At 41.9% G+C, this 26,360-nt stretch overlaps 1 protein-coding gene across 1 annotated transcript in view; it reads left to right on the forward strand.

Moving 5' to 3' along the window:
• The window catches only part of LOC115103100 (pappalysin-2), a 68,411-nt gene extending 45,454 nt beyond the window's left edge, over nt 1-22,957 (forward strand). Inside the window, exons 16-23 of the mRNA XM_029623729.2 lie at nt 3,455-3,632; nt 7,674-7,887; nt 8,639-8,810; nt 8,915-9,047; nt 9,553-9,662; nt 11,009-11,080; nt 20,439-20,537; nt 22,371-22,957. Coding sequence (XP_029479589.2) covers nt 3,455-3,632; nt 7,674-7,887; nt 8,639-8,810; nt 8,915-9,047; nt 9,553-9,662; nt 11,009-11,080; nt 20,439-20,537; nt 22,371-22,478 — 1,086 coding nt within the window. The 3' untranslated portion in view covers nt 22,479-22,957. The remainder of the gene's footprint in view (nt 1-3,454; nt 3,633-7,673; nt 7,888-8,638; nt 8,811-8,914; nt 9,048-9,552; nt 9,663-11,008; nt 11,081-20,438; nt 20,538-22,370) is intronic.
• Nucleotides 22,958-26,360: the final 3,403 nt, after the last annotated feature.

Consider the following 26,360-nt stretch of genomic DNA (forward strand, 5'->3'; position numbering starts at 1 on the left):
GACAACTCTAGGATTCGACTAGGGTCTTACCACATCAGGTAAACACAACACTAGGATTAGACTAGGGTCTTACCCCATCAGGAAAACACAACACTAGGATTAGACTAGGGTCTTACCCCATCAGGTAAACACAACACTAGGATTAGACTAGGGTTTTACCCCATCAGGTAAACACAACACTAGGATTAGACTAGGGTTTTACCCCATCAGGTAAACACAACACTAGGATTAGACTAGGGTCTTACCCCATCAGGTAAACACAACACTAGGATTAGACCAGGGTTTTACCCCATCAGGTAAACACAACACTAGGATTAGACTAGGGTCTTACCCCATCAGGTAAACACAACACTAGGATTAGACCAGGGTCTTACCCCATCAGGTAAACACAACACTGGGTTAGACGGGTTTTTACCCCATCAGGTAAACACAACACTAGGATTAGACTAGGGTTAGACTCTTACCCCAGGTAAACACAACACTTAGACTAGTAAACCCCATCAAAACACTAGGATTTAGACCAGGGTCAGGTTGCACCCCATTAGGATTAGACTAGGTCTTACCCCATCAGGTAAACAACACTAGGATTAGACAACACTAAACACAACACTAGGATTAGATTAGAAACACAACACTAGGGGTCTTACCCCATCAGGTAAACTTAGGTCTTACCCCATCAGGTAAACATCAGGTAAACACAACACTAGGGTTTTACCCCATCAGGTAAACACAACACTAGGACTAGGGTCTTACCCCATCAGGTAAACACAACACTAGGATTAGACCAGGGTCTTACCCCATCAGGTACACAACACTAGGATTAGACTAGGGTCTTAAACACAACACTAGGATTAGACCAGGTAAACACAACACTAGATTAGACTTTTACCCCATTAGACTAGGTCTTACCCCATCAGGTAAACACAACACTAGGATTAGACTAGGGTTTACCAACCATTAGACTAGGTTTTACCCCATCAGGTAAACACAACACTAGGATTAGACTAGGGTCTTACCCCATCAGGTAAACACAACACTAGGATTAGACCAGGGTTTTACCCCATCAGGTAAACTAGGGTCTTACCCCATCAGGTAAACACAACACTAGGATTAGACCAGGGTCTTACCCCATTGGGTACGCACAACACTAGGATTCGACTAGGGTCTTACCCCATCAGGTACGCACAACACTAGGATTAGACTAGGGTCTTACCCCATCAGGTAAACACAACACTAGGATTAGACTAGGGTCTTACCCCATCAGGTATGCACAACACTAGGATTAGACTAGGGTTTTACCCCATCAGGTAAGAACAACACTAGGATTAGACTAGAGTCTTACCCCATCAGGTAAACACAACACTAGGATTAGACTAGGGTCTTACCCCATCAGGTAAACACAACACTAGGATTAGACTAGGGTCTTACCACATCAGGTAAACACAACACTAGGCTTAGACTAGGGTCTTACCCCATCAGGTAAACACAACACTAGGATTAGACTAGGGTTTTACCCCATCAGGTAAACACAACACTAGGATTAGACTAGGGTCTTACCCCATCAGGTAAACACAACACTAGGATTAGACCAGGGTCTTACCCCATCAGGGTAAACCTTACCCCATCAGGTAAACACAACACTAGGATTAGACCAGGGTTTTACCCCATCAGGTAAACACAACACTAGGATTAGACTAGGGTTTTCACTAGGTATTACTAGAGACCAGGGTCTTACCCCATCAGGTAAACACAACACTAGGTCACAACACTAGGATTAGACTAGGTCTTACCCCATCAGGTAAACACAACACTAGGATTAGACTAGGGTCTTACCCCATGAGGTAAACACAACACTAGGATTAGACTAGGGTCTTACCCCAACACAACACTAGGATTAGACTAGGGTTTTACCCCATCAGGTAAGAACAACACTAGGATTTTCTTACCCCATCAGGTAAACACAACACTAGGATTAGACTAGGGTCTTACCCCATCAGGTAAACACAACACTAGGATTAGACTAGGGTCTTACCCCATCAGGTAAACACAACACTAGGCACTAGGTCTTACCCCATCAGGTAAACACAACACTTTAGACTAGGGTTTTACCCCATCAGGTAAACACAACACTAGGATTAGACTAGGGTCTTACCCCATCAGGTAAACACAACACTAGGATTAGACCAGGGTCTTACCCCATCGGGTACGCACAACACTAGGATTAGACTAGGGTCTTACCCCATCAGGTAAACACAACACTAGGATTAGACCAGGGTTTTACCCCATCAGGAAAACACAACACTAGGATTAGACTAGGGTCTTACCCCATCAGGTAAACACAACACTAGGATTAGACTAGGGTTTTACCCCATCAGGTAAACACAACACTAGGATTAGACTAGGGTCTTACCCCATCAGGTAAACACAACACTAGGATTAGACTAGGGTCTTACCCCATCAGGTAAACACAACACTAGGATTAGACCAGGGTTTTACCCCATCAGGTAAACACAACACTAGGATTAGACTAGGGTCTTACCCCATCAGGTAAACACAACACTAGGATTAGACCAGGGTCTTACCCCATTGGGTACGCACAACACTAGGATTAGACTAGGGTCTTACCCCATCAGGTACGCACAACACTAGGATTAGTCTAGGGTCTTACCCCATCAGGTATGCACAACACTAGGATTAGACTAGGGTTTTACCCCATCAGGTAAGAACAACACTAGGATTAGACTAGAGTCTTACCCCATCAGGTAAACACAACACTATGATTAGACTAGGGTCTTACCCCATCAGGTAAACACAACACTAGGATTAGACTAGGGTCTTACCACATCAGGTAAACACAACACTAGGCTTAGACTAGGGTCTTACCCCATCAGGTAAACACAACACTAGGATTAGACTAGCGTTTTACCCCATCAGGTAAACACAACACTAGGATTAGACTAGGGTCTTACCCCATCAGGTAAACACAACACTAGGATTAGACCAGGGTCTTACCCCATCGGGTACGCACAACACTAGGATTAGACTAGGGTCTTACCCCATCAGGTACGCACAACACTAGGATTAGACTAGGGTCTTACCCCATCAGGTAAACACAACACTAGGATTAGACTAGGGTCTTAGCCCATCTGGTAAGAACAACCCTAAAACTTCCAGAAATCACTTTATTTTTAAGAACCTGTGCATTATAGAAATCATATATAAAATGTATATTATAAGACCCCTCCACTTTATCCCCCTACACATCAACATTGAATTTGAGAGCATTTGAAAGTAACATGAAATAGTACTAGCCTTAAATGACTGTCAAAATATAGATCGTAGAGGAACTATTACAAGTAGCAGCAGTAGTATACAGTATATTTGTATTACTGTAGTAGCATGCCATATCCCATCATGTCTGTGTAATGGTAATGTATTAATCTTCCATTGAAAGCAAGAAACGGAGCTTCAGTGTCTAAATGGAGCATGGGACCATGTTGTGAGCTGTCAGCTAATTGACTGTGGGCCCCCTGACCAGTCTCACATCTACTTCGCTGTCTTCAGCTGCCCCTGGGGAACAACATTTGGCAAGCAATGCTCTTTCACCTGCAACCCCCCCGCCATGCTTCAGGGTATGTATGGTCAACGGTAAAATTATAATGATACAAATTTACATGCAAATGTTGCTTTAATAACAGTTTATAGGTTCAGATAATTATAGGTCCATTTATTATTTTAATGAAGTGGGAAGTTGATATTAATTCACTCATTTACACAACATGAATGGCACATTCTAACATTTTCTCAGAGAAATGAACTTGACCATGAGGCTGTCATTGCTGTTTTATTTTTTACCTGAGGGGTCTCAGTCTGTCTAAACCTTAAATGGTTCTTCGGCTTTCCCCATCGGAGAACAATAACCCTTTTTGGCTGCAGGTAAAACCCTTCTGAGTTCAATGTAGCACTCTTTCCACAGAGGGTTCTACATGGAACCCAAAAGGTTGTACCCGAAACCAAAAAGGGTTCTACCTATAACCAAAAAGGGTGCTCCTATGGGGACAGCCGAGAACCCTTTTGGAACCCTTTTTCCCACGAGTGTATTACCTCATGTTGTACACAGAGTGGCTTGGAGTCAAGCCTGATGTGGCATCATGGCGTAGGAGTTGTGAGGTTGTTGTGAGGCGAGGCTGTTCAGCCGGCCCTGGGACTGAACTGAACAGCTTGGCAGTTGGTCTTGGTCCACGTCCAGTGGACGGAGGCCCTAGGCTTTGTGTAAATAGGAAAGTAGCATGCAGCCATAGCTGGTTGATGACAGGTGGGGATAGGAAATAAGGCAAACAAGAGAGGGTTTCTATCTCTGGACTCGCCAGCAGGGCCGAGTGGGACTCATGCTGGCAAGAACATTCTGGCTTAGTGCCCGCCTGCCATTTCATTTACCTCAGGGCCCCTGGCTTCTAGCTCCTACTACAGGGTTTTATCCCTGGCTTCTAGCTTCTACTACAGGGTTTTACCCCTGTCTTCTAGGTTCTACTACAGGGTTTTACCCCTGTCTTCTAGGTTCTACAACAGGCTTTTACCCCTGTCTTCTAGGTTCTACTACAGGGTTTTACCCCTGTCTTCTAGGTTCTACAACAGGGTTTTACCCCTGTCTTCTAGGTTCTACTACAGGGTTTTACCCCTGTCTTCTAGGTTCTACAACAGGGTTTTACCCCTGTCTTCTAGCTTCTACTACAGGGTTTTACCCCTGTCTTCTAGGTTCTACTACAGGGTTTTATCCCTGTCTTCTAGCTTCTACTACAGGGTTTTACCCCTGTCTTCTAGGTTCTACAACAGGGTTTTACCCCTATCTTCTAGGTTCTACAACAGGGTTTTACCCCTGTCTTCTAGGTTATACTACAGGGTTTTACTCCTGTCTTCTAGGTTCTACTACAGGGTTTTACCCCTGTCTTCTAGGTTCTACTACAGGGTTTTACCCCTGTCTTCTAGGTTCTACTACAGGGTTTTACCCCTGTCTTCTAGGTTCTACAACAGGGTTTTACTCTTGTCTTCTAGGTTCTACTACAGGGTTTTACCCCTGTCTTCTAGGTTCTACAACAGGGTTTTACTCCTTTCTTCTAGGTTCTACTACAGGGTTTTACCCCTGTCTTCCAGGTTCTACTACAGGGTTTTACTCCTGGCTTCTAGGTTCTACTACAAGGTTTTACTCCTGTCTTCTAGGTTCTGCAACAGGGTTTACTCCTGTCTTCTAGGTTCTACTACAGGGTTTTATTCCTGGCTTCTAGGTTCTACAACAGGGTTTTACTCCTGGCGTCTAGGTTCTACTACAGGGTTTTACTCCTGTCTTCTAGGTTCTACAACAGGGTTTTATCCCTGGCTTCTAGCTTCTACTACAGGGTTTTACCCCTGTCTTCTAGGTTCTACTACAGGGTTTTACCCCTGTCTTCTAGGTTCTACAACAGGCTTTTACCCCTGTCTTCTAGGTTCTACTACAGGGTTTTACCCCTGTCTTCTAGGTTCTACAACAGGGTTTTACCCCTGTCTTCTAGGTTCTACTACAGGGTTTTACCCCTGTCTTCTAGGTTCTACAACAGGGTTTTACCCCTGTCTTCTAGCTTCTACTACAGGGTTTTACCCCTGTCTTCTAGGTTCTACTACAGGGTTTTATCCCTGTCTTCTAGCTTCTACTACAGGGTTTTACCCCTGTCTTCTAGGTTCTACTACAGGGTTTTACCCCTGTCTTCTAGGTTCTACTACAGGGTTTTACCCCTGTCTTCTAGGTTCTACAACAGGGTTTTACTCTTGTCTTCTAGGTTCTACTACAGGGTTTTACCCCTGTCTTCTAGGTTCTACAACAGGGTTTTACTCCTTTCTTCTAGGTTCTACTACAGGGTTTTACCCCTGTCTTCCAGGTTCTACTACAGGGTTTTACTCCTGGCTTCTAGGTTCTACTACAAGGTTTTACTCCTGTCTTCTAGGTTCTGCAACAGGGTTTTACTCCTGTCTTCTAGGTTCTACTACAGGGTTTTATTCCTGGCTTCTAGGTTCTACAACAGGGTTTTACTCCTGGCGTCTAGGTTCTACTACAGGGTTTTACTCCTGTCTTCTAGGTTCTACTACAGGGTTTTATTCCTGGCTTCTAGGTTCTACTACAAGGTTTTACTCCTGTCTTCTAGGTTCTGCAACAGGGTTTTACTCCTGTCTTCTAGGTTCTACTACAGGGTTTTATTCCTGGCTTCTAGGTTCTACAACAGGGTTTTACTCCTGTCTTCTAGGTTCTACAACAGGGTTTTACCCCTGTCTTCTAGGTTCTACTACAGGGTTTTATTCCTGGCTTCTAGGTTCTACAACAGGGTTTTACTCCTGGCATCTAGGTTCTATTACAGGGTTTACCCCTGTCTTCTAGGTTCTACTACAGGGTTTTATTCCTGGCGTCTAGGTTCTACTACAGGGTTTTACTCCTGGCTTCTAGGTTCTACATGGCAACTCCCAAAATATGTACACTTAGTATACCAAACACTAGGAACACCTTCCTAGTATTGAGTCTTGATACACACAGGAAACTGTTGAGCATGAAAAACTCAGCAGCGTTGCAGTTCTTGACACAAACCGGTGTGCTTGGCATACCCCGTTCAAAGGCACTTAAATATTTTGTCTTGCCCATGCACCCTCTGAATGGCACACATACACAATCCATGTCCTTCTTTAACCGGTCTCCTCCCCTTCATCTACACTGATTGAAGTGGATTTAACAAGTGACATTCAATAAGGGATCATAGCTTTCACCTAAATTCACCTGATCAGTCTGTCATGGAAAGAGTAGGTGTTCTTCATGTTTTGTATACTCAGTGTATACCACAACCTAGCTTGTTATTGACAGTACTTTGTTAAGCTGTGGTCAATCAGTGAGCCCTTTCTGAATTGTTTGCTGGATTACCGATACTGATCATTTGTATTTCCCCATTGACATGCATTACTAAACACCCAGCCGTTCCTCCTTATACAGCTGTACAGGTGTAAGATTAGAATTTGAGCTAGTTTGCTACAGCAGGACATAATCCTGCAGCAACAGGAAATGTGGATTATAATTAATGGAAATGTTTGCAGGGGGTGATACATTTTTCATAAGGGAAAATCAAGTGTGAAATTTCAAAGTAGAAATGATAAAATTCAGAAGCCTTTTAAACCTCAAATACACTACAAGTTTTACATTTCCTACACTGCAGGAAAGGTATCTTGCTAAATGTAGGTCGAATTAAGATCCCACATCTGTATTGGATTTTGTTAATGATTGCAACACCAGACCAGAGCTTAAAGACCTTATAAAACTTTAAACCATGTCAAAGATTCATTACATTTTATAGACCAATAAAATGAACACAACTTTTAGAGTATTATGATGACATATACATACCAACAGAACCTTGTGTGGGGGCCTTAGATAATTGAGCATTATGCACCGGCAGGTATGGATACATACGGTACATTAGATCATATTGACATCACTAATTGTCCACAAACTCACCTTCTCTCTTAGCAAATGAACAAAGGGACTGATTCCAGATGTCAGATTCATTAAGAGTTTAAATAACGAACCTCAACTCATCATTATCATTAAATGATATACAATTCTGTGTGAGGTTTGAATTGATTGTGTGCCTTTATTTGTTTTGCAGGGGACAGTGATAGGTTGGTGTGCCTAGATGATGGTCTATGGTCCTTCCCTGAAGCCTACTGTAAGATAGAGTGCCCAGAGCCTCCTACAGTACCTAACGCCAAGCTCCTAGTACCCCAGTGCAATGGTACAGGACATGATGTGGGTACCATATGCCGTTACAAATGTAACCCAGGTTACTATGTTACGGCCAGCCTAAACACAAAGTCAAGAAAGTGAGTAATGTGTTATGTATCACTTTTCTTTTGCTCCATAAACATGTTATAGAACAGTGTTAATAGCTTATATTTTATGTAACAAGGAACAATGAATGCATCCCATATTTCCCCCACGGATCCTGAGTTTAAATAGCACAATTCATACATTTAAATGTATTTTTAGATCCATCAACCTTGCATACCTGTGTACGGTTTCTAAGCATAGCAACATAAACCTCCAATAAATTCCATACCAATGGTTACTTGCCTCATTATTGTTTTCCAGTTGAATTAATTGGGTAACTTCACCTCATTATCGATGTAACTCACGTGTTTCTAATGAGATTCCCATTAGTAAACCGCTGGTGCCAGTTTATTTCCGCCCTTTGTTGGAGTCAGCATTATCCCTTGACTATTGGGCAATGTTGGCTGTCAAAGACAATGTTCTTGAATCTAGCTGGACCTTCTAAGACTGCTCAGCATGTTCTACAGGACTAACTGCATGTACAAACTAATATGAGAACATAATTTTTGCACCTGGACTTCTTTATGAGTTTTTCAACTCACTTTTAAGATATGTGAAAATCTTAAGCACCTTATTAATGCAACGTGTTAAAAGCTAAAAGCACTATAAAAATGGTTTTAAATTATCTTGTTTATTATTACTTTTGAGATGTTTTAAATTAAATTTGAAACAACTGAATTTTGTGTGTGTCTGTGTGGGTGTGCGTGCGTATGTGTGTCTGCATGTGTGTTGTGTGTGTGTTAGGAGGAGGTTTCTGAAGGTGGAGTGTGTAGAGGGGGGCCAGTGGGAGGAGGGGGGCTGTGAACCCGTTCCCTGTCCATCTCTGCCTGCTGTCTTTGAGGGCATGTACACCTGCACCAATGGCAGGCACTACAACAGCCTCTGTACCCTCCTGTGTCCCCACGCCTCAGAAAACGTAAACAAAAGATGCGATCTAGGTCCACTTTCTGAGCTTGAACATCATCCCATCCCATCAATAAAGTATTATCTTATTCATTCAGTTTTTATCTCTCCTGACAGCACACGATTCGCTGCACTAAAGATGGCAGGTGGACAGAGGAGTTCACCATGTGTACAAGGTTAGCTGGAGCCTGCCCATCTCCGCCTGATGTCAATCAGGTTCAGTTTGCCTGTGACGAGAGTTTCAATGTTGGTAAGTCTCCTTCTTAACTTCTCCAGCTTGAGGACACTCCTCATTACACTTACAGTAGTAGTTTAATGTAGTAATGCACAGTAGTGTGTTGTACTGTAGTAATCAATAGACTGTCAGTATTATTTTAAAGACATAATGCATTGCATCCATTCTGTTGGTATTTGTTTGGTCATGAAGCTTCTACGATGTAACAGAACGTGTTTTAACATCTCATGATTATGTAATACTATACCTTAAAAATATATATACATGTATATTTTTACCCAGACATAAGTATTCTTAATTGTTTAGATATTATGAATTGTGGAGCGTTCTGTAGCATCCCAGAAGGCATTGGAAAATATAACATAGCCATAGCAGGTAGCAGGTGGTAAAACACTTTGCAAGCCGAACTGCCAAGCTGTTGAACTACAGATGACTAGTCTCAACTTCTTTTATTTGCACATGAATAAATTCAACAGATGCAAATCAGGGTAGAAGGAAAGCTTACTTTGTGTCACTGCAGGTGCAGTTTGCTACCCAACATGCAGTGCAGCCCTGCATGACCCAGTGGTTTTAGCCAATGGTACCACAGCAGACAACGTCAAGCACTGGATGCTGCCAGGCAGGGTTCAGGTAAGGTTTTTGACTGATGCAAACGTTGTGATGCTTCGTTATTTACTGAATGTTATTAGCATTGGCTGATATCCCCCTTGTGTATCCTTAGAGCTTCACAAACAGGTCTGAGGATTGCTCAAATGATTCATTTGAATGAGTAAATGACTAAAACATGTGGTTATCTATACTTCAAATTGAGCTTTTCCTGCAAAAAAGCGACATTTGAAGCTTATTTTACTCTGTGTATTAATATTATTCAATATAAAGAACCAATTGCAAGCTTCCTGCTTCTTTCCTGCTAAGTTAGGGCACTGTTAGCCTTACTGTGAAATCTGTAATGATCAAATGTTTATTGTGATTTCTGCAAGATTGACATACAGATGGCAAGTTATGATGGTATAAAGAATCGGATGGACCAAAAAAAGTGATATGTGACATCAGGGGTTATACTATTATAAATAGGCGCCTTTCATCAAGAATCTCTGGAACATGTAATCATCATGGCGGAATGTCTAGGAATTTCAATGATGTGTCAGAGTGAAATATACTGTTGTTTTCTTAAGAAGGGCAACCTGCCCAATATCATCTCAAAGGATCGCTTTGACATGAACGCTAGGGTAAACATCCCTATCATTTGACCCTGTATTGCCCTCAAACTCAACTCTGGACCTCGAAGCTGTTCTGCTGCATTTTTTCATTGTTCTAAATCAGGGGCTGATTTAGACCTGGGACACCAGGTGTGTACAATTAATTATCAGGTAGAACAGAAAACCAGCAGGCTCCGGACCTCACAGGGTAAGAGTTGAGTACCCCTGCTCTATTGGGTGGCCCTTCACTGAGCCAGCAGACCTAACTGCCTTCCAAATAGTTTGGAACTGATTTTGATAACTTGAGCTGTATTACTGGCACGTCATCTTGATCCAAGGCATTATGACTGTATCCCTTAACCAGACAACTTTTGGGACACAAAGGAGTATCCTGTTACTCCTACAGTCTTTGTCAGTCAATCAATATGATTAGTACGCTGTCGTTCCAATTAAGGTAGAAAGAAAATGCCACAGACCATTATGAGAACTCAAGATGACAGTGCCATTTTGGCTAGATCACTTCATAACACCAAATATGGTCTTGTTGACTAAATGTTTTTGGTTTGGTGGGAGGTAGTGTAAAGTTGGAGCTGGATTTAAAGTTAGAGATCTTTATCAAGTGTAGTCATTGACATTTTATATCACCAAAAAGAAAGTCCTGTGTACAGACATACTATTTCCTGTAAGCCTAGTTTAACTGAAATCGGTTTAGATCTATAGAGCTTGATGTTGATACTGATGACTAATTACAACGTCTCAATCAATGTTACATTACAGGACATCGTCTGCACAGGAATGATGAGATGGCATCCTGACCCCAAACTCATACAATGTATCCAGTCATGTGAGGTGAGTGTTCTATCATAGGCAAAATTGACACCAGGGATGGGGGGACATGTGCCCCCCCTAATAATTTCTGTAACTTATTATGGGTGCTACCGTCCCACCTGGCCAACATCCGGTGAAATTGCAGAATTATAAATATTTCACTTTCATAAAATCACAAGTGTAATACATCAAAATTAAGTTTAACTTCTTGTTAATCCAGCCGCTGTGTCAGATTTCAAAAGGGCTTTATGGCGAAAGCACACCATGCGATTATCTGAGGACAGCGCCCCGCATACATATTTCAACCAGGCAGGTGCGCCACGAAAGTCAGAAATAGCGATATAATAAATGCCTTACCTTTGATCTTCTTCTGTTGGCACTCCAAAAGGTCCCAGATACATCACAAATGGTCCTTTTGTTCGATAATGTCCTTCTTTATATCCATAAAAACTCAGTTTAGCTGGCGCGCTTCAGTCCATAATCCACCCAGTTTCCCTCCATCAAAATGCACACAAAATGAATCCCAAATGTTACTAATAAACTTTTACCAACAAGTCAAACAACGTTTATAATCAAACCTTAGGTACCCTAATACGTAAATAAATGATAACATTTAAGACGGAGAATCGTTATCGTCTTTACTGGAGAAAAATACCAAAGAACGCGCTCTCTTCCACGCGCTTGGAAAGACTACATCCAAAATGGGAGCCACCTAGAAAAACTACAATGTCTGTCTCATTTTTCCAAAAACCAGCATAAAACTCTTTCTAAAGACTGTTGACATCTAGGTGGAAGCCCTAGGAACTGCAATCTGGGAGGATTTCGCCTTATAATAAAAGTGACAGCCATTGAAAACAGTGGTAGGCTGAACATTTGTTTTTTTGGGATGGTTTGTCCTCTGGGTTTTGCCTGCCAAATCAGTTCTGTTATACTCACAGACATAATTTTAACAGTTTTATAAACTTTAAAGTATTTTCTATCCAAATCTACCAGTTATTTGCATATCCTATATGCATAGCTTCTGGGCCTGAGTAACAGGCAGTTTACTTTGGGCACGCTTTTCATCCGGACGTGAAAATACTGTCCCCTACCCAGGTTAAAATAAACAAATAAAAATGTTTTGGTCGAGGTACCCCAGCCAGAACACGCCAGATAGTATATAGCACATCATAATCAATGGCAAAATGTGTAGAATTGCAGGAAATTTGCTTTAACAATCGACTTTGGACATGAACAACGGTCCAACTCCGTTTGATGGTTCATCGATGTGTCTTTCTGGTCATGCGCGCCGTGACCGATGTAGCTAGTTCATCAGCTAAGGTAGCCACTTGTAGCTAGCCAGTAACTCCTCCAGTATGTGTTGATGTCATTTTGGATGGAAGCTGTAGAGATAGGTAAGAAATGGCACTCCTGTAGCCAAATATCTTGTCAACATTATAAAAAAATTTAAGCATTAAATGACCTGCTATTATAGTGCATTGATCATTTATACAGTTTAAAGCTGTTATTTTTGCCCAAAGTTGACTTGTAAAGTAACTGTCCAGTGTTTCCAGATTTCTATTAAATATATATTAAAAAAACACAATTTTCTCTCTTCCTCATTACAAAATGTGTAGAGTAGCAAGAAATTAGCGTTTAAACGGCTAAATGTGTTACAAACCTGCAAATCTTTTATTTACATTTTTTGGGGGGATTGGGGGGCCTTCCACTTATCCTTCCACTTGTACTGTGTTTTCAAACCCATCCATATACCCCTCAAGAGAGGCATAATAAGTCAGGTCAAACTGTGTAGAATTGCAGGAAATGTATTTTAAAATGTCAACAACAACATAAATACACCCGGGCTTCCCGTCTGCAATTTTGCAGTATTATACTGTACCAACATGATTAAAGATGAGACATGTCAAATCAAATCAAATGTATTTATATAGCCCAGTTGATATCTCAAAGTGCTGTACAGAAACCCAGCCTAAAATCCCAAACAGCAAGCAATGCAGGTGTAGAAGCACGGTGGCTAGGAAAAACTCACTAGAAAGGCCCAACACCTAGGACAAAACCTAGAGAGGAACCAGGCTATGAGGGGTGAAGTCCTCTTCTGGCTGTGCCGGGTGGAGATTATAACAGAACATGGCCAAGATGTTCAAATGTTCATAAATGACCAGCATGGTCAAATAATAATAATCACAGTAGTTGTCGAGGGTGCAACAGGTCAGCACCTCAGAAGTAAATGTCAGTTGGCTTTTCATAGCCGATCATTGAGAGTATCTCTACCGCTCCTGCTGTCTCTAGAGAGTTGAAAACAGCAGGTCTGGGACAGGTAGCACATATAATATATTTTGCCAATCTCCTTTGCTCTGTTCTATCGCTACAGTCTGTTTTTACTCTCTATTGTGTTAGTCTTCAAAATGGAGACCCGAGCAATACATGCTTTGAAAAAGTATTTTCTTACCTGATCATAATCACCCCTAACATCAAAACAATGGTGTTTTCTTTAAAGCAGCATAAGCTTGAACAGACTTGCTCTACATTTATTGCAGAAAAAGGATTACATGTTTTACTTTAATTAAAAAGTAAATAAAACCAAAACCATAGACCCTTAATTTTATCATACTGTACATACTCCTACCTCAACCAAGAATATTACCACCAAGACCCACATTCAATTAATTGCAGATAAAGCAAACAGCATTGTGGGTCCACTGAGAATGTTTATGCTGTATTCTAAGGGAAGGCGTGGTTTTACGTCAAAATCCATTGTCCACGAGAGGAACAGCTTGTGGGTTTGAACACGGTTAACTCATCAGATTTACATTTAGGTCACTTAGCAGACACTTATCCAGAGTGACTTACAGAATGAATTCAACTAAGGTAGGTAAGACAAGCACATATCACAGTCATTGAAAGTAAAAACAGTAAATGAACTTTGTGCAGTTCCTTCACCTACAGGGGAATGAAATGGGCCTCAAGTGTGCACCAACTATGGCACGGTTCACTGCAAACTATGAACCTCTCTCACTCTACCTTGTTAAGGCTTTATTTGTTGAAATACTGATCACTGGCGACAAAGCGTCATTTCTGAGGCTGACGGTGTTCCATTTCTCTTTCATCGTTTCCTTAGATTTAGTCTATTTTCAGGGATGATCAAATTCAAAGGCAGGCTTATTTTTATATATTTGCCCATTAATTTATTAGCTGTCATAGTACACTATTATTATCCAGAACCTTTTTATTCAGAATCCACCAGACTTTAGTGTAAACTGGAACTATCTATGGAACACATTAACTGTTCATGTCTCATGGTATTAAAATATTTAATCTACCTGCCAACAATTCTTTCCTTCAATCTTCAGTTGCTTATAACCAGATACTCCATGACAACATTGTAAATTATACCACTCCACATGTGTTACAAATGCTCCCTGACAGATCTCATCCAGATGCTCATTTTCAAAATAGGATGATGAGGTCAGTTAAAGGAATACTTCAGTGCTTGTGGAAACCATTTTTATGTCTTTACATGCAGGTTGAAGGAAGTTGCTAACTAGGATTAGCACAATGACTGGTAGTCTATGGTAACTGCTAGCATGCTAGTACAGTAGCTACAATACACTTCTAGTCATTGCACTAATGCTAGCTGACATTGGCTCACAAAACGACCTTCATACTGGGTGCAGAGACATAAAAATGGTATCCATGAGTTCTTCTGACTCATTGCTAAAATCCCGAAGTATCCGTTTAAGGCACATTGAACTTTACCACAAGTAGACCTTCATTATCTAGGACAACATTTTCCTCTTCTAATCGTGGTGCACAAAATGCATAAATCTCAATAGCAAAACAGTTGATCAAAAGAATACTCAAATGGTATTTTCCTTTCAAGAGTTAAACAAGCAAAGGCTGAATGGACAGTAGAGAGCAGAGAGACAACTGAATAATGTAATGAGGGTGTGTCGAGACTAGCCAATCAACCCTTCAAAAACAAACTATTTAGCATACCCCATGTGCTCCACATTTAGACAGCCAGTATAAACTCTTCTCTCGTTCACAAGTTGAACTTGCAGTGTGAGTAATACTTGTTATAAATAACATCATATATTTATACTTTTGTATACTTTTTAGACAGCAGTTCTGGAATACCCGAAAATTGCATACTACGGCACATACAGTGCCTTTGGAAAGTATTCAGACCCCTTGACTTTTTCCACGTTCTGTTAGGTTACAGCCTTATTCTAAAATGTATTCAATAGTTTTTTTGGCTCATACATCTACACACAATACCCCATAATAACAAAGCAAAAACTATTTTTTACAAATGTTTAAAATGTATAGAAATAAAAAGGGGAAATATTACATTTACATAAGTATTTACTCAGTATTTTGTTTTTTACTCAGTACTTTTTTACTCAGTAGTTTGTTGAAGCACCTTTGGCAGCAATTACAGCCCTGAGTCTTTTTGGGTACGACGCTACAAACTTGGCACACCTGTATTTGGGGAGTTTCTACCATTCTTCTCTGCAGATCCTCTCAAGCTCTGTTAGGTTGGATGGGGAGCGTAGCTGCAAAGCTATTTTCAGGTCTCTCCAGAGATATTAGATAGGGTTCAAATCTGGGCTCTGGCTGGGCCACTCAAGGACATTAACTTGACTTGTCCCAAAGTCACTCCTGCCTTGTCTTGGCTCTGTGTTAGGGTCATTGTCCTGTGCGGTGGTGAACGTTCGCCCCCAGTCTGAGGTCCTGGAGCTGGTTTTCATTAAGGATCTCTCTGTACTTTTCACCGGTCATCTTTGCCTCGACCCTGACTAGTCTCCCAGTCCCTGCCGCTGAAAAACATCCCCACAGCATGATGCTGCCACCACCATGCTTCCCCGTAGGGATGGTGCCAGGTTTCCTCCAGACGTGACGGTTGGCATTCAGGCCAAAGTATTGAATCTAGGTTTCATTGCTATGTTTGACCGGGCGGCCAGCTCTAGGAAGTGAAGAGCGGTGGTTCTAAACCTTTTCCATTTAAAATGATGGCGGCCACTGTGTTCTTGGGGACCTTCAATGCTGCAGAAGTTCTTTGTTACCCTTCCCCAGATCTGTGCCTCGGCACAATCTTGTCTCGGAGCTTTACGGACAATTCATTTGACCTCATGACTTGGTTTTTGCTCTGACATGCACTGTCAAAATATCTAAAAAAAACTGTTTTTTTATGGGGAGGATTTTATCCATTAACTAGGCAAGTCAGTTAAGAACAAAATCTTATTTTCAATGACGGCATAGGAACAGTGGGTTAACTGCCTTGTTCAGGGGCAGAACGACAGATTTCAACTTTATCAGCTCAGGGATTCGATCAACGCTCTAACCACTAGGCTATCTGCCGCTCCGATTTTAGAATAAGACTGTAACGTCGCAAAATGTGGAAAAAGTCAAGAGATCTGAATACTTTCCAAAGGCATGGTGCACATATCTGCACATACTGTACAATCATTGCTCTCTCTCGCTCTGCTGTGGGTGCATGATGTGCCACTTGCTAACTGTCATTCATATGGCGAGGGGATGAAGCTCACTGGTAGAACTCAAATTGCTATAGGGGGAAAATGTGGGGGGAAATGTAGGGAAAATGGCACAGCACAGCTTCAAGATAAACAGTCAGTTTCAAACATGTGATTTTGTGGCTAATTGAGGTAAGATAGTAACTCTGCTCATAGATTACATAAGTATGAACTACACATTCACACATCCAGCCCAAAGCAGGAGGTTTAAAAAATATTTAGTAGTCACCAAAGTTCAAGAACATGTCTTTAAATAGTCCAATTTTACAATACCTTGAGAGGTAACTGTACCTTGAAGTTTAACATTTGCCAGACACACATTAATGTTCCAGGTTTGTTTTGAACCGCTAAACATGACTTTACATTTGAGAAGGAGTTTAGAGGAGAACATAATTAGTGAGCGAGCTCTGAGGAAGTCCCAATCAGGAAACGGTAATGTGGGCCCTTGAGCAAGGCAGTTAACCCCCAACAACAACTGCTCCCCGGGTACCATGGACGTCCATTAAGGCAGGCACCTCTCTGATTCAGAGGGAAGACTGAAGACACATTTCTGTTGAATGCATTTAGTTGCGCAACTGACTAGTTATCCCATTTTCTTTCCCAAAACATTAAAAGGTGTTGCTATGGAGTTTATTTAGTTTGTTCTATCTTTCACTTATAGCATTAAACTAAGTCCGTCGGCTCTCTCTCCGAGTGTAACCCCTTCCTTCACTCCAACAGGATGTTTAGGTTTAATCTATAACCACGTGTGGCTTTTAAGTTGTAAGATTGTTTTCATGGCATGAAGAGATAATGTTTATGAGGAATCGCCACCCTTGGTGTCGCTAATGATAAACTTAGTCCACATTTATTTTGGTATTGTCGAATTACTGAGTCATCCTGGAAACAGTTGCATTGTGTTAATTTATGTTTCTTCAAAACGTTTTTGTCTGAATGGAAACAGTTGTGTTGTGTTTATGTTTCTTGAGAAATATGTTTGTATGAATAACAATAACAAAGGGGTTCATTTAAAGTAAATTCTGGATTCTTTAAATACCAATTTGGATGACGCAAGTTAAAAAATGCAATGGACTAGAATCCCTAAGAACCCCTCTTCGATTGAAGCCTGGAAAATGAGTAAACAGCCAGGTTGGATATCCGATAGTGGATATATTTATTCGCTGTTGTAACTCAAACAGCTCATCAAGCTATCAAAGGGATGAGTTGTCCCTCAGATAGCACACTATATGGCATCTAGTCTACTGTAGGAATTACAGTGTACTAGAACAATGCATTTTTCAAAAAGAAAACACCAAGGTTCTGGGCAAAAGTCGGCCTCCCCTCCAAAGTCTGCTGGTGCAGACACGGCATCATAAACACCTTTAAACTTGGTACATTACACTGACACCATAATCCAGCAGACATCAGAGTTCCAAGTATGTTCTAAGAGGCGGTACTATTAAATTTACTGACAGTTTACACAGGGCCGTTAGAAGTCGGGAGGTCTCTCTCTGCCTTATTTCCCAGATTCCTGGAGCACTCCGTGGAAGTCTGATCCATCAGTCTTGTCTATGACCCCTTATCACCTTTAAAATTACATTAATGGTACCTTTATCAAATCAAAAATACGATGACTCACAAGTGGAAAAGTCATGCCTCTTTCTTACGTTATGGAGAACATTTGGGTGATAAGAAAGGTGTGGGGAAATTGTTGATAGAAATGGGCATTTGGACGAGTCAAGAGTGTCAACTTAGATTTTTTTTTAGGGAAAGCATGGGTGTTCATACTGTTGATGTTACAGTATTTTTATTGTCTTGCTTTATAATGAAAGGTGTCAAGTACTGACGTTAGATCATTAAAGACTAAAGACTTTTCAGATTTAAATAGTCTAACTTCTGATTGTACTTATTTAACCAATGTTAAGGGGTCATGTTAAAGATACATTACAACCAGAAGCAATATACTACTTTCTCATGTTTAGAAGTTGTTACATTATGTAACATACAGTTAAAGTCGGAAGTTTACATACACTTAGGTTGGAGTCATTAAAACTCGTTTTTCAACCACTCCACACATTTCTTGTTAACAAACTATAGTTTTGGCAAGTCGGTTAGGACATCTACTTTGTGCATGACACAAGTCATTTTTCCAACAATTGTTTACAGACAGATTATTTCACTTAGAATTCACTGTAGCACAATTCCAGTGGGTCAGAAGTTTACATTCACTAAGTTGACTGTGCCTTTAAACAGCTTGGAAAATTCCAGAAAATGATGTCATGGCTTTAGAAGCTTCTGAAAGGCTAATTGACATTATTTGAGTCAATTGGAGGTGTACCTGTTGATGTATTTCGAGGCCTACCTTCAAACTCAGTGCCTCTTTGCTTGACATCATGGGAAAATGAAAAGAAATCAGCCAAGACCTCAGAAAACAAATGTAGACCTCCACAAGTCTGGTTCATCCTTGGGGGCAATTTCCAAACACCTGAAAGTACAATGTTCATCTATACAAACAATAGTACACAAGTATAAACACCATGGGACCACGCAGCCATCATACCGCTCAGGAAGGAGACACGTTCTGTCTCCTAGAGATGAACGTACTTTGATGAGAAAAGTGCAAATCAATCCCAGAACAACAGCAAAGGCCCTTGTGAAGATGCTGGTGGAAACAGGTATAAAAGTATCTATATCCACAGTAAAACTAGTCCTATATCGACACGAGGAATGGGCTAAAATTCACCCAACTTATTGTGAGAAGTGTGTGGAAGGCTACCCAAAATGTTTGAACCAAGTTAACAGTTTTAAAGGCAATGCTACCAAATACTAATTGAGTGTATGTAAACTTCTGACCCACTGGGAATGTGATGACAGAAATAAAAGCTGAAATAAATCATTCTTTCTCCTATTATTCTGACATTTCACATTCTTAAGATAACCTAACTGACCTAAGACAGGGAATTTTTACTAGGATTAAATGTCAGGAATTGTGACAATTGTGAAGCTGTTGTGAGTTCAAATGTAGTTGGCTAAGGTGTATGTAAACTTCCGACTTCAACTGTACGTGTTGCAAAACAACAGCTTTATGTTAGGCACCATAGTAGAAATGTATGTATTGTATTACAAATGCACCTGAAACCAATATGGTCCATGAGCCAGTTTAAAAGCCTATTTGTCTTACAAAGGGAGTATCAACAAATTTTGCCAAAGAGTCTGTTTTAATTACCGGCCAAATTATTTAGTAAAAAACAAAACAATTAAATAGATTTATTTACGGCTTGGCAGCTTCGAAAGGCAAGGAAAATGATTTTGTAGTGGGGGCTAGCTTTGAGCAGGGGAGAAACTCTGCAGAAATCTCCCCAGCAGCTGCCATTCTACTGTGATGTGGATTCAGGTACAACCTGGAGTGTTTGAAAGGACTCCATCGGCCCGGGGAAAGCCAACAGTATCTTTGGCAGTCACCTCTTATTTTCTTATTTTTGGCACAGCAACTTTAAGGTTAAGTTAAAAAACGTTAAAGGCTTTCATTATGACGCATTTAAGATTTTTATGTAACATAAATTTGACAATTGCGTGCCATTGCCGAGTTAGACAGAACTCCCCAAAGTACTGAAAAATGGTTAAACGCAGTACCCTATTCCTGTCTCATGCAAAATACTGAATCACAGCTCTGAGAGGTCAGGGATCAGCTCTTTACTAGGTGTTAATTAATTGCATGAAAAGGCAATGGTATCCACTATTGGCGCTTCCTATTGTGGGTTTGGTTGAATTCTGTTGATGTTGATGCCTGCAAGTAGGAAGTTGCCTCGTTTTTGATGATGTCATCTTTTGGATGCTACCTTTAATAAGAGTTTCCTTTTTTCCAGCCCTTTGGGGGAGATGGTTGGTGTGACACCATCAACAACCGGGCCTACTGCGAGTATGATGGAGGGGACTGCTGTCCATCCACACTCTCAACCAGAAAGGTAAATTAACCAATGCAGATGTTCTTATCCAAAGTGACTTACAGTTAGTGCATTTATCTTAAGATAACTAGGTGGGACAACCACATATCACAGGCCTAGAAAGTATCATTTCTTCAATATCGTAGCTGTCAGTAGAATCAGAGCTAGAAGGGGAGGGAGGTCAAGTGCAAGTGCTGGTTAAGTAGTTTTTTTTTGGTGAGGAGGATTATTTAAGATACTGTTTGAAGAGGTAGGGTTTCAGATGTTTTCGGAAGATGGGCAGGGACTCTCACTTCCATGTGAGAGTCAGTCTACTGCGGTGAGAATGTTTTTCTCCCACATACCTGCTATTTTGCTTACTGTATAATCATGGTGCCTATTCATTCCTTGGAGTGCTGCAGCCAGCTAACTGGAGGTCATTAGTCTCTATCATGTCTGTAGCTATGACTCATGGCGGTAGCACAGCTATTCACGGTTCCCCCTTGAATGAGTAAGCTCAGCAACGGAGTGCCTGTCATAAATACATCAGCAGCTAAAAAATATTTTATGAGGGGAAGGCTTAGTGTCCGTGGTCTTCTGCAACTGTAAAACACCAGTTAAACTATAAGGCTATGAGAAAGTGAAATAAAATGTAAGCGACAGCATCCTGCCACTGTGGGTCCAGCGGAACTGTGGAGCACTGGTGTTTTATACAGCCCATGGAAATGCTTCTGGTCTTCAAGGCACTTCCCTGATTGGCCACTTTGATTTGTAGAGTCTGGTTTTCGGTCCAAAGGTCCAAGCTAGCAACAGAAGACTTGGATAGTAGACTAGGAAGATGATTCAGTTCACTCGCTTCCAGTTGAAGGAGAGACGTGTAATGAGCCTCGATGTGCTCTACATGTTTGTACAGTGCAATCCATTCATTCAATTAATTAGTTATCTAAAACACATTTTATTCCACTTTCAAAGCAGTTTTGTGAAGTCATGATAAACATTGGTTAGCAACTACTCAGAAGTACATACAAAACAGTCCAAGATTTGGCTTTTGTTTGACGCAAGCAGGAAAAACATCCAGCCCCTGTTGTCCAGAGGTTGTTAGAACAAACCAAAAGCAGCAGAGTATAGTTTTGTCCCAAATGACAGCCTATTCCCTACATAGTGCACTGTATCATTTGGCTCACCACTGCCTCTATCAATGAACCAACGTAGGGCTTAGGAAACACTTTGTTGCCAAACAAACACACATTTAATGGGAGAGAGCAGTCTCTGATCTGTTTCTCTTCTTAACCTTCTGGAACAGTTGCTAAATCTTCAATAAAACTATTACCTCCATTAAACATCAGTGAAATCAATGCTAGGCTAGCCTCAGCATTTAGCTAGCCTCTCATGTTTACATTTCTTGCAACAGAGTGCTAGGCAGGGCATCTGGGTTTATTTTGCAACCTGTGGTGATGGCTTGCTTCCTAGACAAGACCTGGCAACCCCTGTTGTTGATTCTTAACATGTGTTCATCCGTTCACCTCTGTGGTGTATTCCCTCCCCCGATACTCAAGGTTTCTCACCGTTGAGTCCATGGTGAACCATTTGACATCACTCCCTTCATTTATCTCTCTGGAGACATTTGTTTCTCTTTAAAATTGTGAAGAAATAAAACATGTGTCGAGCTCACACATATAATACTATGCAAACTATTGGATAGGTAGGACAAACTGGCTTCTTATGGGCATAGTTTGAAGTTTATTGCATTGTTAAATGTATGCAATTACATTGTGTATGTATTAGTTAATTTGGGGAAATTACCTCTGTTTGTGATTGTATTGCCTCTTGAGATTTGTTTGTTTCTAATCTCCTGGTTACTTGACTGATTGACAGGTCATTCCGTTTGGTGCCAACTGTGATCAGGATGAATGCACTTGCCGTGATCCAAACGCTGAGGAGAACAAGAGTAAAGCCAAATACTTGGAAGCAGGACTGTTATGAACGATGGATCGTTATGTGTGAACAGGGCCAAGGCTGGCTCACAATGAAACAACACCAGATGAACTTCACCCCTGGACATGATATATTTCCATTTTGTTTTCCTATTAGGGAGCAATGAAGGTAATCTCTTCTTAGACAAATATAAAAACTGTTTTAATATTGTAGCTTTTAGGATTCCAACACAATAACTAATCTGTAAAGACAACTGACTTGTATAGAATAATATATTTGGGCAATCTCTAATTTCGTAGATGTGGTTATGGAAGACTACAGTATTATAACATCATATCACATAATACATATTTATCCATATCATAGGTACCTAACTTAACACTTTCTGCGAAGAGAGTTGTTGTTAGATGTAGCAGTTCTCAATAAATATTCCATGTAGATTTTGTGTAATCTTGTTCTGTGTGATATTATACTGTACTTTACACTTGATGTTGAATAAACCGTAATAAACACTGATTTTATCTCAATGTTTCTCAAATGAAATGTTATTTGTCACATGCTCCGTAAACAACAGGTGTAGGCTAACAGTGAAATGCTTACTCACGGGTCCTTTTCCAACAAGATAAATACTTTTATTTTTTTATATTTTTTTAATCTTTGCAACAAACTATAGTTTTGGCAAGTCGGTTAGGACATCTACTTTGTGCATGACACAAGTCATTTTTCCAACAATTGTTCAGACAGATTATTTCACACACTGTATCACAATTCCAGTGGGTCAGAAGTTTACGTACACTAAGTTGACTGTGCCTTGAAACAGCTTGGAAAATTCCAGAAAATGAAGTCATGACTTTAGAAGCTTCTGATAGGCTAATTGACGGTCAATTGGAGGTGTACCTGTGGATGTATTTCAAGGCTTACCATCAAACTCAGTGACTCTTTGCTCGACATCATGGGAAAATTAAATGAAATCAGCCAAGACCTCAGAAAATTGTAGACCTCCACAAGTCTGGTTCATCCTTGGGAGCAATTTCCACATGCCTGTACAAACAATAGTATGCGAGTAAACACCATGGGCCCATGCAGCCATCATACCGCTCAGGAAGGAGACGTGTCCTGTCTCCTAGAGATGAACGTACTTTGGTGTGAAAAGTGCAAATCAATCCCAGAACAACAGCAAAGGACCTTGGAAAAATGTACAAAAGTATATATATCCACAGTAAAACGAGTCCTATATCGACATAACCTGAAAGGCCGCTCAGCAAGGAAGATGCCACTGCTCCAAAACTGCCATAAAAAAGCCAGACTACAGTTTGCAACTGCACATGGGGACGAAGATCGTACTTTCTGGAGAAATGTCCTCTGGTCTGATGAAACAAAAATAGAACTGTTTGGCCATAATAACCATTGTTATGTTTGGAGGAAAAATGGGGAGGCTTACAAGCAGAAGAACACCATCCCAACCGTGAAGCACGGGGGTGGCAGCATCATGTTGTAGGGGTGCATTGTTGTAGGACGGACTGGTGTACTTCCTGATGGCATCATCAGGAAGGGAAGATTATGTGGATATATTGAAACAACATCTCAAGACATCAGTCAGAAAGTTATAGCTTGGTCGCAAATGGGTCTTTCAAATGGACAATGACAACAAGCATACTTCCAAAGTTGTGGCAATATGGCTTAAGGACAACAAAGTTAAGGTATTGGAGTGGCCATCACAAAGTCCTGACCTCAATCCTATAGAAAATTTGTGGGCAGAACTGAAAAAGTGTGTGCGAGCAAGGAGGCCTACAAACCTGACTCAATTACACCAGCTCTGTCAGGGAGAATGGGCCAAAATTCACCCAACTTATTATACATTTACATTTACATTTAAGTCATTTAGCAGACGCTCTTATCCAGAGCGACTTACAAATTGGTGCGTTCACCTTATGACATCCAGTGGAACAGCCACTTTACAATAGTGCATCTAAATCTTTTAAGGGGGGGTGAGAAGGATTACTTTATCCTATCCTAGGTATTCCTTAAAGAGGTGGGGTTTCAGGTGTCTCCGGAAGGTGGTGATTGACTCCGCTGTCCTGGCGTCATGAGGGAGTTTGTTCCACCATTGGGGGGCCAGAGCAGCGAACAGTTTTGACTGGGCTGAGCGGGAACTGTACTTCCTCAGTGGTAGGGAGGCGAGCAGGCCAGAGGTGGATGAACGCAGTGCCCTTGTTTGGGTGTAGGGCCTGATCAGAGCCTGGAGGTACTGAGGTGCCGTTCCCCTCACAGCTCCGTAGGCAAGCACCATGGTCTTGTAGCGGATGCGAGCTTCAACTGGAAGCCAGTGGAGGGAGCGGAGGAGCGGGGTGACGTGAGAGCACTTGGGAAGGTTGAACACCAGACGGGCTGCGGCGTTCTGGATGAGTTGTAGGGGTTTAATGGCACAGGCAGGAGCCCAGCCAACAGCGAGTTGCAGTAATCCAGACGGGAGATGACAAGTGCCTGGATTAGGACCTGCGCCGCTTCCTGTGTGAGGCAGGGTCGTACTCTGCGGATGTTGTAGAGCATGAACCTACAGGAACGGGCCACCGCCTTGATGTTAGTTGAGAACGACAGGGTGTTGTCCAGGATCACGCCAAGGTTCTTAGCGCTCTGGGAGGAGGACACAATGGAGTTGTCAACCGTGATGGCGAGATCATGGAACGGGCAGTCCTTCCCGGGAGGAAGAGCAGCTCCGTCTTGCCGAGGTTCAGCTTGAGGTGGTGATCCGTCATCCACACTGATATGTCTGCCAGACATGCAGAGATGCGATTCGCCACCTGGTCATCAGAAGGGGGAAAGGAGAAGATTAATTGTGTGTCGTCTGCATAGCAATGATAGGAGAGACCATGTGAGGTTATGACAGAGCCAAGTGACTTGGTGTATAGCGAGAATAGGAGAGGGCCTAGAACAGAGCCCTGGGGGACGCCAGTGGTGAGAGCGCGTGGTGAGGAGACAGATTCTCGCCACGCCACCTGGTAGGAGCGACCTGTCAGGTAGGACGCAATCCAAGCGTGGGCCGCGCCGGAGATGCCCAACCCGGAGAGGGTGGAGAGGAGGATCTGATGGTTCACAGTATCGAAGGCAGCCGATAGGTCTAGAAGGATGAGAGCAGAGGAGAGAGTTAGCTTTAGCAGTGCGGAGCGCCTCCGTGATACAGAGAAGAGCAGTCTCAGTTGAATGACTAGTCTTGAAACCTGACTGATTTGGATCAAGAAGGTCATTCTGAGAGAGATAGCGGGAGAGCTGGCCAAGGACGGCACGTTCAAGGGTTTTGGAGAGAAAAGAAAGAAGGGATACTGGTCTGTAGTTGTTGACATCGGAGGGATCGAGTGTAGGTTTTTTCAGAAGGGGTGCAACTCTCGCTCTCTTGAAGACGGAAGGGACGTAGCCAGCGGTCAGGGATGAGTTGATGAGCGAGGTGAGGTAAGGGAGAAGGTCTCCGGAAATGGTCTGGAGAAGAGAGGAGGGGATAGGGTCAAGCGGGCAGGTTGTTGGGTGGCCGGCCGTCACAAGACGCGATTTCATCTGGAGAGAGAGGGGAGAAAGAGGTCAGAGCACAGGGTAGGGCAGTGTGAGCAGAACCAGCGGTGTCGTTTGACTTAGCAAACGAGGATCGGATGTTGTCGACCTTCTTTTCAAAATGGTTGACGAAGTCATCTGCAGAGAGGGAGGAGGGGGGGGGGGGGGAGGATTCAGGAGGGAGGAGAAGGTGGCAAAGAGCTTCCTAGGGTTAGAGGCAGATGCTTGGAATTTAGAGTGGAAGAAAGTGGCTTTAGCAGCAGAGACAGAAGAGGAAAATGTAGAGAGGAGGGAGTGAAAGGATGCCAGGTCCGCAGGGAGGCGAGTTTTCCTCCATTTCCGCTCGGCTGCCCGGAGCTTGTGGAAGGCTATCCGACACATTTGACC

The sequence above is a fragment of the Oncorhynchus nerka genome, linkage group LG20, assembly GCF_034236695.1.
Source record: "Oncorhynchus nerka isolate Pitt River linkage group LG20, Oner_Uvic_2.0, whole genome shotgun sequence".
NCBI lineage: Eukaryota > Metazoa > Chordata > Actinopteri > Salmoniformes > Salmonidae > Oncorhynchus > Oncorhynchus nerka.